Source organism: Stenella coeruleoalba, assembly GCF_951394435.1.
Source record: "Stenella coeruleoalba genome assembly, chromosome: 15".
Lineage (NCBI taxonomy): Eukaryota > Metazoa > Chordata > Mammalia > Artiodactyla > Delphinidae > Stenella > Stenella coeruleoalba.
The window spans coordinates 50,865,810-50,881,541 of NC_137161.1; the positions used below are offsets into that span (position 1 = coordinate 50,865,810).

Genomic DNA, 15,732 nt, shown 5'->3' on the forward strand with positions numbered 1-15,732 from the left:
CTCTTTCACCTCCCAGATCCCTGAGGGCAGAACCCCAGGGGAGGGGACTCTCAGAGGGCCTGCTGCTGGCTGTGACAGTGACTTCCCTTTCCCCAAGGATCCTGAAGCTTCAGTCCAGCAGGCAGAAGCTGCAGGGTAGAGCGCCCTGCCGGCTCAGCCCTGCCGCTCAGCCTGGCCGCTATGTCCTGTCTCTGATAACCAGCTGTCAGCTGAGCCCCGAGCGGCGGGCGCACCCGGGTTTGTTTGCCAAGCCCGAGTGTTGGAGCTTCCTGGACCCTCCTGCCCTGGAAGGGAGGGGGTCGGTGCCGCAGCAGGCTAGGTGGCATCTCCGGCGGAGAAGGGACAGAATCCCAGGGTGCCTATCCCACGCAAGTCCACTGCCTCAGTGCCCCCATCTCACGGCACTCTCCTTGTCCCAGGCCCGGAGGCAGTCCAGTGGGGGTCACTGGGCAAGGGGCAGAGCCGGGCGGGGTGGTGCACAGCCAGCAGAGGAACGACAGGACGCTGGGTACTCCCTCCCTCACCCACCGCCCCCAACCCGCACCCAGGCCCGATGCAGATATGGAAGGGCGTCGCTGGCTCTAGGGCAGGGAGGTAGCTGCCCCCAATGGACAGAGGTGCTCGGACCCCGAGCACCCAGGGCAGGGCCCGGACCTCCTGACCCCGCCCCCGGGGAGGCCATCTCATTTGCATGGCCCCGCCCGAGAGCGGCCATTGGTAGCGGCGGCGGGAGGCCGGGCCTGAGTGGCTGCGGGGCTGCGGGGCGGCGGGGGCGGCGGGGGCGGGGCAGCGCGGAGCTGGGCGCCGGGGAGGTAGTTGCAGACGCCGCGGGACAGTTTCGGCTTAGGGTCTGGGTCTGGCTCCGAGGGCGCGGGGAGCAGGGTGTCCCGGGGCGCGGCGGCTGCAGCGGGAGCGTACTGAGCGCCCGCCAGCCCGCCTGCCATGTCCAGGAAAAAGACCCCCAAGAGCAAGAGGGGTAGCGCGCCCGCTACCTCCGCACTGCCCGCCACCCACGGGTCCCAGCCCGTGCGCCCCGGGACTGCGCGCCCTGGCCCCGAGGCACCTCCCAACAGGCCCCCGCAACCCGGCCGGTCTTCGCTTGGCGGCGGCGGCGACTTCTACGACGTCGCCTTCAAGGTGAGCCGGGCACCCCCAGCCCCATGCGAGCGCAGCAGGTGGCGTCCGGTCGGAGCCGAGTGGGGAGGGTGCAGGGCCCTGCAGACCTTTGGCGAGGAGCTGGCTCGAGCGGCACCCCGCAGCTGCAGTTGGCATGGCTGGCGCGGTGCATCACACACACACACACACACACACACACACACACACACACACACACAGCTGTCAAACCCGGGTTTGGGATACCCAATATATGACAGGGCCTGCCCCTCCCCCTCCCCACCTAGCTGGCATGGCCGGACAAGGGGTCCTGCGGAAGTAAGAGCCTGGCAGGTGTCCTCTCCCTGTTCCCTTATGCTTCTGCCCCCACCCACGCCCATCATTTCCCACATGCTGCCTTCTCTCACCCCCAGGGTCTTTTGGTCTCTTCTCTTTAGGAGGCGAGACTAAGAAGAGGTTTGCCGGTTTGGTGGGGAATGCTGGGGCCTCCTTCAGGCCAAGGCAGAAGCTTGTGAATTGTGGGGGCGGGGGTGGCAGGCCCATCTTTGGGTTTTGGAGCCTTTGGCAACAGGCTGGGGGAGGGGAGGAGAGGGAGGCCTGACTGCCCCTCCCTGTCCACAGACGTGGTCTGAGCCTCTCCTCATGTCAAAATCTGACCATCACTTGGCAAATTCCTCTAGAGCCTTGCTGGGATTGGAAGAAGCCCCCTGGCACAGAGGCCCCCCACCCAGGCCTCCCAGCGGTCAACCCTCAGGTTCTGCTCCCCACTAAGCCCCAAATGCTCCCCTTCCAGACCAAGCATGGTGTCCAGGTAGCAGCCCCTGGATGAAGGCAGCTACTCCCACTCCCCACTGATGGAGACAGGCCAATGTTCAGGAGAGGGGACAGAACCTTCTAGAGGTGGAAGATGGAAGTCCAGGCTCTGTGTCTCCCCCAGGCCCTGCTGAACCTGCAGACTTAGGATACCTCCCTCCACTCCTGACCCTCACCCACAGCCCATCTGACCAGGCCAGCTCAGAGAAGACCAGACACCCCTCCGGGTGGGCCAGCACCCAGGTCCCCTCTGCTCTTTCTTTGTGCCCCAGGTCATGCTGGTGGGAGACTCGGGCGTGGGGAAGACCTGTTTACTCGTGCGCTTTAAGGATGGCGCTTTCCTGGCAGGGACCTTCATCTCCACTGTGGGCATCGACTTCAGGGTAAGAGTGGAGGCTGATGTCCCGAGCACTGACTGGGCCCAGCCGATGCCCTGGGCCCCCAACACCAGCTAATAGCTGCTCGAAACACCCCTGGGCAGCTGGTTCTCCGGTTCTCCATTATCCCTGTGGCACCGACAGGCTCATGAGGTGGAGCTCCTGGCTGGACCACCTGGCTCCCACGGTCAAGGTGGTTGAGGTGAGATGCCTTAACCACCAAGCTGCCTGCCTCCCGACATCTCAAGGTCCTGGAGAGAGGTGTTGGCTGTATACAATCGAAGCAGAGATGGTACCCCTGTGCCTGGGGCTGGCACGACCCTGGGGGCTGTATCTTGTGCACTGGGGGCGGTGGATGCTGGTGTCCCCATGGGAACTCAAGACCCGTGTCCACTCAGGAGGCCAGCATCGCTGCCCCACTGTACAGAGGGGCCCTGAAGTGCCAGGTGGCCTGCCCAGGCCATACCAGACAGATGGCTGAGGCATTGAAGCACACACCCAGTCTCAGAACCAGGGAGAAGTCCCTGCCCTTGGGTGAGGAGGCTTATGGGAAATGCTCCCACCTGGATGCTTTCCCTGGCGGAGCCCCCTCACCACCTCACCCCCTGCTAGAGGGCTATGTCCTGGGGTCCTTCTGGGGTATGTCCCTCGACTCTTGGCTCCCCAAGTGCCCTCCAGCACCCCAAGCAGCCTGTGGGGTCACAGGGGAATGATGGGGGCCACAGCCTTAGGCATGCAGAGCTCAGGCATCAGTCTAAATTCCACGTGCTGAGGTGATGTGTTCTCAGCAAATCCCAAATTTGCATTTTTCTCACCCTTTCATTAGACCCAGTCAGCAGAAGGCTGGCAGGGAGGCTCCTTCTGGGGACTGGGAATGGGGGGCTCCGTCCAGTCTGGGGAGCCATTCTCTACCCTATCTGTGGGGGCACAGCCCCTCAGGTCCTCTGGGATGAAGTAAGGGTTGAGGTGACAGAAGGGGGAGGTTTAGGCCCAGTCCTCTGCCTGTTCTGGCCTCACCTCCCCCCTTCTCACCTCCCTCTTGGCTCTGGGGCAGGTGGTGAGGCTGTGTGGTTCACACCCCTGTTCAGGGTGCCAGGGAAGGCGGGATGTCCTCCCCAGCCTCCCTGCAGCGGGACAGATGGCTGCACCCAGTTCCCTGGAGACCCAGAAGCACCCTGACAGCAGGCGCTGGGTGAAGAGGGAGGTGGTGCTGTTTCCGCTGCCTGGGGCCTCAGCTGGTGGTTAGCAGCTCCTGTCCCCACCCCAGCAGATAGGAACCGGGGTTGAGCCACTCCCTGCCCTAGTCCTGAACTGGGAGGGCCTGGCTAGGGAGCATCATCAGCCAGCAAGCAAGCACATAATGAGCACGCACTGTGTACCAGGCCAAGTTCTGGGCTCTGTGCTTACTGCATGGGGCCCTATCCTCAGGCAGCTGCCGTCGGAGCAGGAAGAGAGGCTTTCAAATTACAACAAACACTTTAGCTCGTACCAGGCCAGACTCGTTTCTCAGTGCTTTGCATACAGTAGCTCATAAAGTAATAGGGGCAGCCAAGTGATGAGCACCCTGGCTACCCCCATTTGTGGATGGGGAAACTGAGGCACAGTGTTAGTAATGAGCCTGGGGTCACACGACTTCAAATTAAGTCATGCAAGTGGCTCTAAGCAAAAGGAGCAGTGTGTGCAGAGCTGTGAGAAGTGCTGGTGGCCTGGGAGAGGGGGCTGGAGCAGGGCCTTGAGACCTAGGAGCAGAGTGCAGGGGGCAGGCGTGCAGTGTGAAGCTGAACCGGCAAGTAGGCTCAGGGAAGCCACCGGGGCTGGGCACCAGGCGGAGGAGGGCAGCTGCGGTAAAGGAGAGGGGAGGGGCTGGGTGCAGGACTCAGTGAGTGACTGGGGTGGGTGTGGACCGGGGGCCCTGCAGGGCAGGGGAGCTGGTGGGGCTGTGTGTCAGGCCTCCAGGAGGGGCAGAGGAAAAACCACCCGGCCCAGAATGGACACAGCTAGCCATGGAGGGCGGCAACCTTCCAGTCCATCAGGACAGCCAGCTAAGCGGGAGCGGCCTGAGCACCCTCTGTGCACAGGTCACCAGGAGGGGCTCAGCAGCAGGAGATGTAGGAGGTATGGGGGAGAGCTGGGTGGACACCAGGACTTGGATTCAAGGGGAAGCGTTACCTGTAGGTAGAGGGCAGTGAAGTAGTCAAGAACCAGGTGGGCCCTGGAGGCAGAGCCAGCTGAGGCCAGGGATAATGAATTAGGGACACACCGGGGTCCCCTCAGTCCCAGGCTCAGTCCTGGCCTGGCACCGCCTGCCTCCCCCACCCTATCCACCCCCTTCCCCCCCATCCCCCACCGGAGGGTGGCACCAGTCTAGCTGCTGCCTAAGATGGTGCACTCGGCCCTGGGCCCTCCTTGGAGCTGGCTGGTTGTGTTTCAGAACAAAGTTCTGGATGTGGATGGCATGAAGGTGAAGCTGCAGGTGAGAGGTGACTGGGGGAGGGGGAATTGAGGGCAGGGGCACCTGGGAAGGACTGGGCAGCCCTGACAGCTACACTATGCCCTTGCTGCAGATCTGGGACACGGCTGGCCAGGAAAGGTTCCGCAGTGTCACCCATGCCTACTACCGAGACGCTCATGGTGAGCTCATGGGCACCGTACCCTAGCTCCAGGGAGTCGGGGCCACACTCCCGAGGCTTCTGCTTGGAGTAGAGCACCCTGGGTGTGAGTGGGCAGAAGTGTGAAGGGTGCGATGCATGAGGGTGAGGGTGATGGGGAGCCACTGTGGGCTCTGCAGGTGTCCTCACTGGCCCTCTGCCCCCAGCACTGCTGCTGCTCTATGACGTCACCAACAAGGCCTCCTTCAACAGCATCCAGGTCAGTGGCTTCCTTCCTGGTGGTGGAGACAGGCCGAGATGGCGCCTGACCCCATCCCCAGCCTCCCTCAGGCACAGATGGCATCAGGATCCCAGAGAGTTGAGGTCCCTACTGACAGTGTGGAGAGGAAAAGACTGCCCCTCTGGGCTCCTAATGGCCTAAGTACAGTGGTTCAGGTTGAGAATGAGCTGAAGGAGGCTGGGGTGACCTTCTAGTCCACCAGCCCAACTCCTTAGATAAGGTACCTGTTGGATCGCCCCTGCACAGCACATGGGGAGCACTAGTTCAGGGGCCCTCCTGTTAGCCAGACACTGACAGGCACTCTGTGGGGTGTGTCCTGGAGGGGGGCAAGGGGTGCCAGGAGCTCCAGCCTCCAGCCTGTCCTCAGCTCTCCCCCCACAGGCCTGGCTGACAGAGATCCAGGAGTACGCCCAGCATGACGTGGTACTTATGCTGCTGGGGAACAAGGTGGGCACCCCAGCCTGTCTCATCTACCCTGGCTCTACAGAGGGTGGAGGGAGGTAGGGGAGTGAGCTGGGGCCAACTCTCACCAAGACTGCTGTGCCAGGTGGACTCTGCCCAGGAGCGTGTGGTGAAAAGGGAGGATGGGGAGAAGCTGGCCAAGGTGAGCTGCGGTTGGGTGGGCAGCCAGAGTGCCCCTGGGGCTGCAGGGCCTGAGCTGTCCCCACCAGGTTGCCAACGGCTGTTTGCAGGAGTACGGGCTGCCGTTCATGGAGACCAGCGCCAAGATGGGCCTCAATGTGGACTTGGCTTTCATGGCCATAGCAAAGTAAGTCCTGGCAGTTATCAGGAAGACCCCCAGACCCAGCGTCTGAATCCCCTTGTCGGGGGTACAGGCCACCCTATTCCATGGTCATCCCTGCCCCACAGGGAGTTGAAGCAGCGCTGCATGAAAGCTCCCAGTGAGCCTCGCTTTCAGCTGCACGACTATATCAAGAGGGAGGGCCGGGGGGCCTCCTGCTGCAAACCCTGAACCTGGCTGGGGATGGCCACCAGGGTGTTCTCCTGGAAGACTGGATAGTGTCTACACACCCCTGACTTCACCACCCAGCAGCCAGTCCCAGGGTGTCTGTTTCTAGGAATCCCAGGCTGAGCCTTGCCCTTCCCTCGTCTGGGCAGCCATCCAGAGCCTCAGCCCCAACAAACAGGCTTCAGGAAGCCAGAGGGTCCGCAGCCCTCCTTCACCTGCTGCTGAGGGCTGTGCCCCCAAGGCCTTCACAGAAGAGCAACCAGCTTCTTCACAGGAGGGCTACCCAACAACGTATAGACTGGCAGGCACCTGGTCCTCCGGACCACGGTGCCCGTGCCCTGTGTACAGTGCCTGAACACCTAGAAAGCCATGTCTGCAGCTGCACATCCTGCCCAGGCAGGATTCCTGCCCACACCTGGGGCAGAGGGCTTCACCACGAATCATATCAAGGACCAGAGCTGCCTGCTACCAGCCCACCCACCAGGAGGCCCTGGTTCAAACATCAACAGGGTCTTTCATGTTACCCTGGAGGATGCCAAGGCTGTGGCTTTGTAATGCAGTGAATAGCATGTGGGAAGCCACAGAAATGTCAGGCAAACCAGGACTGCCAGCCCTCGCCTGCTGACCAGGGCACCATCTCAGCAGGCTGATACAGGGCCTGGGCTTGGCAAGGTCAAGCCAGGGGGGTGGGCAGGGCACTCCACCTTGTACTAAAATCTTGAAGTGTTTTGATTGAGAGTTTTTGTTTCCAGTCCTAGTGAATAAAGTTGTGTTTTCTGGAGTGCCTACCTTGTCCATTGAAAAAAAGCAATGCTCAGGGACTGTTAGTGAGGAATTACAGGAATTAAGAGTTCACCACCCACCCCAAGGCAAAGGCACAAAAGAAAACCTATCCTTACAGGTAAAAACAGAGAAGGCTGTCCAAATAGGTGGCAAGTCACTGGCGCGAACTTCCATTTTCATGCTCTGCCCCTAACCGAGACTGCCCAGAGATGACCCAGTCATCCCATGGAGTCCGCTGGGGTGCAAACAGGCATGAAAATAAAGACACGTGTGCTCCAATCAACTCACCACCTTTGCTTTATTGCTAAGCACTTCAGAGACTTATAGATGTCTTTGAGAACAGAATCCAACGAGACCAAGAATCCAGAAGAGACCAAGACTGTGAAACAGATGTGTTGGGCTGGAAAATCCCCTTGACCCACAAGAATGAGGAAACTAGTTACTTTGTCTTCCACCCAGTCAGGGCCCGAAGCTCCTGCTACTACCTTATCTTGAAGTGTCAGCAGGAGAAATGGTTGCAGCTGCTCAGCCACCTATCTCTTACCTCAAATCTCCCAAGTGACGAGGACCCCAAGAACTCTTTATTGGGAGGATGAGGGGCGGAGGTCTGTCTTCTGTAGCTTCTTCAGGCTGGCACTGGGCTCATGGACCCTACCTAATTGGGGCCACGGAACTCTTGCCCTGTTTTGTCCAGGGGCCCCAGGGTGACTTCTGCTATTCCAGTACGATCTATTCAGGGAATGGCTGGAATCCCTACATCACCATCATCTTGATGTGGAACTGTTGCAACCTGGAAGCAAACTTAACAAGCAGATTAAAAAGGCAGGGGCCAAAGTTCAGTAAAAGGATTATGGCAACTAGAGGTCCAAGCAGGGGGCAAGAACCAGGTCTCACTTGGTAACATCTCCTTAATTGCAGTCTAGGTCAGCGCTTGGGTTACCCTGTCTGAAGGAATGAAGCCATTTGGCGTGGTCACATTTTCTTGACGTCCTCTTCTACTAGCCCAGAGTTATTGATGTAGGTGCAACATGTCTTGATAACTGCACATACTCCTCCTTGTTTGGCTAGGAGGAAGTCTAAGGCCAGTCTATTAGCCATCACTTTACTAGCCAAGGAACTTAGAGACAATGAGAGTCTGGTGAGTGCATTCCCTGTGGATTCACTCAGGACAGGGCATCTGAAAGACTGTGGAGCACCACTTCACGATAAACAAAGCTTCCCCAAGGGGCCACCAAACCAATGGCAGCTCCATTTTCTGCCGAAAGGAGACCAATTGCCCTTTTGCCCCAGAGGTGGGTGATGTTATAGATGGCAATACCTGGGTTTGTTTGGTTACTCAGTTGGCCTAGTGTTACATTGTCCTGTAAACAGAGCACTGTCTATACAAGGAAAGGCCACAGCTAATCCCAGGAAAGGGAAAGAGGAATTGGGGTTTTTTGAAGAGGACAGTCAGTTTGCACCTGGACCACAAAGGAATAGATGTCTGGGAGGGGCACATGCCTGACATACTGTTGTGGAATTAAACCACTTCAGTAGAGTCTGCCCAAGGGGGGGGTTCCAGTACAGTTGGAAGAAAGGATCCCACCACTGAATAAGGGTGTATGAGTCTTTTCGAAGGCTTTGGGAGAGGCAAAAAACATGTACTACACGCAGGGAAGATATGTTAGACGCTTGGCGCCAGGCCTGTCCAGGAGACACATCCCACCAGCCAGCTGATCTTGGAGGAACCAATGGGTGGCGTTAACTGTTTGATCTTCTAAATTAAAATTAGGGGTAATGGCGGTGATGTCAACTGCTGGTGCATTGCAGAATTTAGTCCAGGCTTCTGGCATGGGCAGCAAGATGAGTTACCTTCATGACAGAGTAGAAGACAAATATGCTTTGATGGGGGGAGCTTTGTGTGCTGGATACACTAACGAGAGGGGTCAGGTCCAGGCATGGAAGCTGTGCCAAGGGCTGGATGTGGACTGAGGGGAGCAGGGGTTGCAGGACCTTCAGCCAGAGTAAGTTCAAGGTCATCATTACTGGATGTGTAGCTTAATTCTTTAAGCTTATAGGCGTCGCTTTGAGGATTGGGATGTTAGAACCCAGCACTGAGACAGATTCTCTCCCTGAACAATAATTCTTGAGATTTACTATTGCGTTGGATCCTCACTCCCCTGACATGAATCCCCAAAGGAGGGGGAGAAAAGTTGGGGTGACTAATAACTTCATGATGACATCAGAGTTCTAATTTAGGAAGCAACCAGAATGCAAGTAGTGTTGAAAGAAATCCTGCAGTAAACAAGAGCCCAGTAACAAATACGGGCTCCCAGCCTACCGTCACTTATCTTGCTTTTGTTACCCAGAGAGCCCGAAATAAATTAATGTCAAAGTGAGAGTTTACTTATCAATGCAGTTGTCACTGGCTTGGGGATCACCTTCTTGAAGAGGTATTTGAGGTCTTGGGCAGGTTCACAGGAATAGCTGGGATGTGGGTCTTCAGGTTCCTGTAACAGATCAGTGGAAACAGGTTTAATTCTGGGTAGATGAACCCAACTAGTGACTCCATTAAGTTTAACCACTGTAGGGGTGCTTACCAAAACTTGCTAAAAGACTGTTTTGCTTTGGGAGTAGCTCGTCACCAGGGGACTCATTTTTCCAGGTCTTTAAGAGCACCCAGTACCCAGGGTTTACACTGGAGTAACTGGGGCTGTTATCTGGGGAGAGCTGAACTGTTTCCATTCTTGAATAGCCCCCTTCCGACCTGGCCCAGGTTAATAATGTATTTAAGGTGTGCCTAGCTTTCTCAGCTGGTTACCATGTCCAGGGTGAGGAATAGCCTACCATGTCATTTCAAAGGGGCTCAACCTAGTTATTTTAGGGGCTGCCCCGCTGGCAGCAGGTGGCACCACCTGCTATTACCAGGTTCTGATATTTCCTGCTAAGAGCTTACCCAAGGTTTTCTTTAGGGTATGACTGGTCTGTTCCACCTTTCCTGAGGACTGAGGTCTGCAGGACAAATAAAGGTAGTATCTATTTCCTAGGGTCTTTTGGGTAACCTTTGCTATGAATTGAGGGTCCACTGTCAATCTGGAGGTGTCAGGGCAACCCAAACCTAGGGATAATTTCCTTCAGAAGTGCTCTAGCCACTTCAGTTGCCTTTTCTCTCCTAGTGGGAAAGGCCTCCACCCATCCAGTAAAACTACCCACAAAGACTAATATTTGAAGCCCTGGAAAGAGGCCTTCTGAGTGAAATCCATTTGGCAGTCCTCTCCTGGCTAAGGCCCACGTTGCTGGACTGGGCTAACAAACGGGGGGCGGGGTTTGAGATGCCCTCCTTATTTATGGGTGGCACAGGGCACAGGCTCAAGTAACCCTTTAATATCTGGGAGTCATTTTCTCGTGAAAAGCCAGAAAACCACTGTACACAGTATCCTTCCCCAGATGGAGAAAAATCACGTAGCCCTTTGATTTTCCATTGGTCAGAAAAAGCAATTTTTGATGCATCACCAGCCTTCTGTTCCCTTAGTTCACCCTTTTTCTTGCGCCCAGGTTTCCTCAGTAGTACCTGGGCATGTTGTAAGGGGTAAAGGATGGGATTGTCATTTGTTGTATCAGGATTTTCTCTGCTTCTCCATCTGCCCTATTGTTCCCTTTGATAATTTGGGAGATTCCCTTTTGGTGTCCATGGCAGTGAATGACTGTTACTTGATTTGCTTGGTTTTTGAGCTGCCTCTGTGAGATCTCAGCCCCATACTTTACAGGGGAATATTTTGCATTCAAGTCCTCTTTCCATATAGCTCCATTGGCATGTAGAACGAGGTAGGCTTATTTAGAGTATGTTTACAATTTTTCCTTCCCCTAGGATTAAGGTTTGGGTTAGAGTTCGGCCTTCTGGGCTGCCATGGGCAGCAAAAGTTTTCACCTCTATGATGCTCTACCCTCCTGAGCCCGTCCTTAATGAACTGCCATCAGTAAACCATTCTTCCTCAGGATTGTCAATGTCTTGATCTGTCATATCAGGCCTATAGGGATAAACCTGGTCAAGGTAGGAATGTATTACCTTTGGGATTTCAGCAGGCATCAGTGTAGTTGGGTTGAGGGTGTAGCAAGTTAATTTTATTGACGTACAGTTGATTTACAATGTTGTTAGTTTCTGGTGTACAGCAAAGTGATTCACTTATATGTATATACTTTTCCATCTTTTCCGTTATGGTTTATTACAAGATACTGAATACAGTTTCTTGTGCTATACAGTACCCTGTTTATCTATCCTATATATTAGTTTGCATCTAACCCCAAACTCCTAGTCCTTCCCTCCCCCAAGCCACCACAAGTCTTTTCTCTGAGCCTGTTTTTCAGATGTTCCTTTGTATAGTTTGGATTCCACAAATAAACCATATGGTATGTCTAACTTACTCCACTTAGTATTTCTAGGTCCATCCATGTTGCTGCAAATGGCATTATTTCATTCTTTTTAATGGCTGAGTAGTATTCCATTGTATATATCTACATCTTTATCCACTACTCTACTGGACATTTAGGTTGTTTCCACGTCTTGGCTGTTGCAAATAGTGCTGCAGTGAACACTGGGGTGCATGTATCTTTTCAAATTATAGTTTTGTCTGGGTATATGTCCAGGAGTGGGATTGCAGGATCCTATGGCAACTGTAGTTTTAGGAACCTCCATACTGTTTTCCATAGTGGCTGCACCAATTTACATTCCCACCAACAGTGTTAAGAGGGTTCCGTTTTTCTCAGTGTTGGGAGTTTTGAGGGTTACCTCTGGGGAGTCAAGTAAACCCTGGTACTTAGTACAGTGGCCTCCAGTTAGCCAGTGGTGGCCTTTGATCTCTAGAAACCTTTGTACTTGATGTTGGGGGGCGGGGGTCTGGACTTCCAGTGGCCGTCCAAGGTAAGCTTGTTAGCTTCTTCCACTGATAAAGTGGTGGCAGCTGCTGGCCGAAAGCAGCCAGGCCAACCTCAGGGCACACCATCTAGTTGTGTGGAAAAATAGCCTATTGGCCGAGGAACTTCTAGTTTCTTTTAGGTCGCCCAGAGCTTTTAGGGGGTTAGGACTTCTTACAAAATGAATGGCTTTTTAAAACTGAGGAGACCCAGAGCAGGAGCTTTAATGAGGACCTGTTTGATACTATTAAAAGCCTTTTCCTGTGTTCCTCAGCCCGAAGTAATGGTTCGGTATCTGGGCTTTTAATGGCTTCATACAGGAGCTTAGACATTAGCCCAAACCCTGGGATCAAGAGTCAGCAAAACCCTGCCTTTTTACCTTTGTAAAAAGGTACAAAGAAACGTCTTTGGGGCACTTAGGCCTAACATACTCGTTTTCTATCTTGCGACAGCTGTCTACTTCCAGGGTTTATAATGTGTCCCATGTATTTAACTTGTTGCATTGAGATTTGTGCCTTTTTCTAGGAGATCCTGTAACCCTGGACCTCAAGGAAATTAAGAACTTCAATGATGTTCTCACTTGAGCCTCCACGGTGGGGCTACATATTAATATATCATCTGCATGCTGTAGCATAGCCCCTTTTAGGCCTATTTCCCTTGGTTCCTTTCCCAGGGCCTGGGCAAACACTGTGAGCTGCCCCCAAACCCGTGGTAGGTAGTGTTGTCCAGGTGTATTGTTGCATCTGGCCCGAGTGGGGGTTAGTCCACTCGAAGGCAAACAAATATTGTGAGGGATGAACTGGGATGTAAAAGAAGGCATCCTTGAGGTTGAGCACAGTAAACCATTTAGCATTTACAAGGTCTTGGGCTAATATATTATAAGAATTGGCCACAAGGGGGAGTATAGGAACCACTGCCTCTTTTACTGCTGAGGTCTTGCACCACCCTATATCCCATTAGGCTTAACTGACAAAATAGGAGTATTGCATTGAGACTGACAGGGAACCAAGAGGCTATGTTTTAAAAATTTATGTATGAGGGGTTGTAACCCCTTTTTTGCCTAACCTAATGGGGTACTAGTCTCTGGTTAGGGTAAGCAGCTTCTGGCTTAAGGCTAGTTTCTGCAGGTTGGGCATTTATAGCCCTCCCAGGGACTCCTTTGTCCAGTTTGCTGCAAGGTTCACTGCTTGTAGAATATCGCTGGGAACAAGCCCTTGCTCCTGTGTTGATCTGCCTTAGCCAGGGTTAAGATAAGGGGTTGCTCTGCTCGGGGCCTCCTAACAGTATCGCCTTGAGGGAGCCCAGAAGATCTCTCCCTAGTAGTGGGGTAGGATACTCAACTAAAAAGGCATGTTCAAAATGGCCAGTGAGAGCCCCAGAGAAGTGAAGGGTACGAGGCTTTCCATTGACACCAGTCACTGCAGTTTTTAGAGGAAAGAGGCCCAGCGTGAGAAATCAGGGCAGAGCAAGTAGCTTCTGTATCAATTTAAAAAACTGATCTTACCTGCCACCAGGGGCTCCTCAAAGGAGATAGACATCTTGTGGGGACGGGGGGAACCGCCAGAATCCCTGGGCTGCTTCAGTTATCCAGCATGGCCATCTCAGGAGCAGGAGCCCCCATTCCCCTTGGGGACCAAGGGCAGTCCCATCTCCAATGACTGGTCTGTTTGCAGACTGGGCAAGGCCCGGGAGCTTCTTCTGGTACTCATGGGCCCAATGGTCAGGTGACTTGCATTTGAAGCATCCCCCCTTGGTCTTGCCTCCGGACTGATGGTTGAACCTTCTTGCCCTCTTTGGGTTGCCCTGAGGTTGCAAGGCACGGCTGACAGCAACAGCTATCAGTTTAGCGTGAGCCTCGGCGTGCCTTTTTCCATGTTGAGTTCTATCCTCTTCCTCAGTTTGATCTCCATTATAAAATATTCCAAAGGCCACCTCTAGGAGTTTGTGGGCCTAACTAACTTTTGGAGTTTTTGCCTAATATCAGGGGCAGCAGGGACTGAACCCTGGGAGCAGAGAGATCTGTTAGCAAATTTTCTAAAAAGCCTCCACAAGCTGTCCCTGAAAGAGAACAGGGCTTTCTTCTTCCTCTTGGGTCACTTCCTTGACCTTTTCATAATTGACTGGCTTCCAAATGCACTTTCTCGTTCCTTCTAATAGGCACTGGACCTCGTGATTCCTGGCCTTCCCCCCCCCAGGCAATTATAATCCCAAATGGGCTTATGATTTGGGACATAAATGTTGGGCTGGTCCCTGGCAAACTGGTCGGCGTACACCTGTGCTGCTGCCCATATCCTCTGCTTCTCCTCATGGGTACAGCAGGTAGGTAAGATCATTTGGACGTCCTTCCAAGTTAAATCAAGGGCCAGGGTTAGGGCCTGAAATCCCCCGTGAACCTACTAGGGTCTTCAGAAAATTGGCCCAGTCTTTGTTTGCATTGGGCTAAATCGGTTAAGAAGAAGGGCGCATGTACTCTTGATTGTGCCTTTGCCATATGCCACTTCCCTAAGTGGGCGTATTTTCCCTGGTCCTGGGCAATAGGAAGTTCCACTATGGCTTACTCCAGCAGGACCAGCACTTTCAACCTGGGGTATCGTTGGGTACAGAAGAGCATAGGGAAGAAGGGTTTGGGATTGGCCAAGGGAATCTGGAGAAGTACAGGTACTTGTAGAGTAGAAAAGGCTCTGTTTCCCCCTTAAGAGTTGGAATGTAGCTAAGAGAAGACTGTCTAGAAAAACGGGAGGGTTCTGATTCCCCACGTCTCGTGATTACAGGAGCTGCACAGAGTGGGATTACTGGAGTTGGGCGCACTGGAAGGTGGCACGAGGGCAAAGGAGTGTCGGTAGATGGCGAGATAGGAGACTAAGCAACAGAAGAGTCCAAAGTCATTCACCCTGCTTTCTTGGTAACAAAAATAAAACCTGAAGAGTCCTGTGAATTCTACCCGACATAGCACTGGATTTCGCAATGTTGCGGGAGCAGTTTAGGAATGAGGTTCAAGAAATCCTTTCCCCAAATGGTGCAAAATCCCAGCTTCCCGCCAAAGAGGGACGCCTTAAAAAAGAAGAAAGGCAGAGAGAGGAAGAAGCCAGAGGTCTCCACGCGCAGCTGGGCAAGGCCCATGATCTACCTTGAATCCAGGGATCCGAGTCAGGGCACCAAGGCCCCTAGACTGATGCTGATTTACCTCAAGGTCTCCAGCCGGATCACCGACAGTCCTGAAAGTCAGAAACCGCCCAAATGCAGACAGATGCCCAATCCTGCCATTTCCGGCAAGACCTGTTTTCACCCCCCAGGCACTTCCATCAAGAAGGCGCACCCTAAAGCCTCAGTCTTGCAAAATAATCAGACTGCGCGTGCAGTTTTCATGCGAGGTGTCAGAAATTAAAGCAATTCATCACAGGCTCGGAACTGAATTTGGGAAACCAGGCCCAGCCCAGCCTTACCTATACAGGGAAACAGATCTGGAGATTGCGACTTCCCGACGGAACTGGGGGCAGAAACGTGTAGAATGCTGAAGACCAAGATGGGTTTCAGGCGGAGGCTGGACCCGGGGTCTAGGTTGGCAGGTTTGGGCCACTTCCCCAACCCGCTCTGGGCCCGGTTCCTCCCTTGACCGTGACGTACGGAAAAACAAGAGACAAACCTTACGACCTCGTACTTGATTCGGAAAGAACGCAGAAGCCTGCGGCTCAAGCTCTTATAGAAACTGCTCCACCTCTGCGATTGGGCAATCCCAGCGGAAGTATCTGCCCTCTTCACCGCTGATACGCTCCTTTCTCTACTCTCCAAGTCTCCACCAATCGAGCCTTGACATTTCTTTTGGGGGCGGTCTCCCTGACCCGACACCCGAAGCTCCACCCTTTTGCAGAGGCCATTGAACTTAACTGTGAGCGACGG

General features: G+C 54.0%; 1 protein-coding gene and 1 long non-coding RNA gene across 2 annotated transcripts; one reads left to right on the top strand and one right to left on the bottom strand.

Annotated features, from left to right (window-relative positions):
• Positions 1–758: 758 nt before the first annotated feature.
• RAB26 (RAB26, member RAS oncogene family) lies at positions 759–7,083 on the top strand. Its single transcript, XM_079946577.1, has 9 exons — positions 759–1,137; positions 2,199–2,315; positions 4,672–4,776; positions 4,868–4,934; positions 5,119–5,171; positions 5,574–5,639; positions 5,740–5,796; positions 5,885–5,961; positions 6,063–7,083. Exons 1-9 carry the CDS (start codon positions 943–945, stop codon positions 6,163–6,165), a joined length of 840 nt encoding a protein of 279 aa, XP_079802703.1. The 5' UTR covers positions 759–942; the 3' UTR covers positions 6,166–7,083.
• Positions 7,084–7,224: 141 nt separating this feature from the next.
• On the bottom strand, positions 7,225–15,488 carry LOC307199057. Its single transcript, XR_013831730.1, has 3 exons — positions 15,279–15,488; positions 14,963–15,050; positions 7,225–9,434 (listed from the first exon to the last, which is right to left on the bottom strand). It is a non-coding gene; the product is annotated as an uncharacterized lncRNA (long non-coding RNA).
• Positions 15,489–15,732: the final 244 nt, after the last annotated feature.

Excerpts from the sequence above, each read along its gene's own strand:
- RAB26 (XM_079946577.1), top strand. The coding sequence starts at position 943 with ATGTCCAGGAAAAAGACCCCCAAGAGCAAGAGGGGTAGCGCGCCCGCT. Across the intron at positions 4,935-5,118 it reads CTACTACCGAGACGCTCATG|CACTGCTGCTGCTCTATGAC; the intron begins GTGAGCTCATGG and ends CTCTGCCCCCAG. Across the intron at positions 5,640-5,739 it reads TTATGCTGCTGGGGAACAAG|GTGGACTCTGCCCAGGAGCG; the intron begins GTGGGCACCCCA and ends CTGCTGTGCCAG.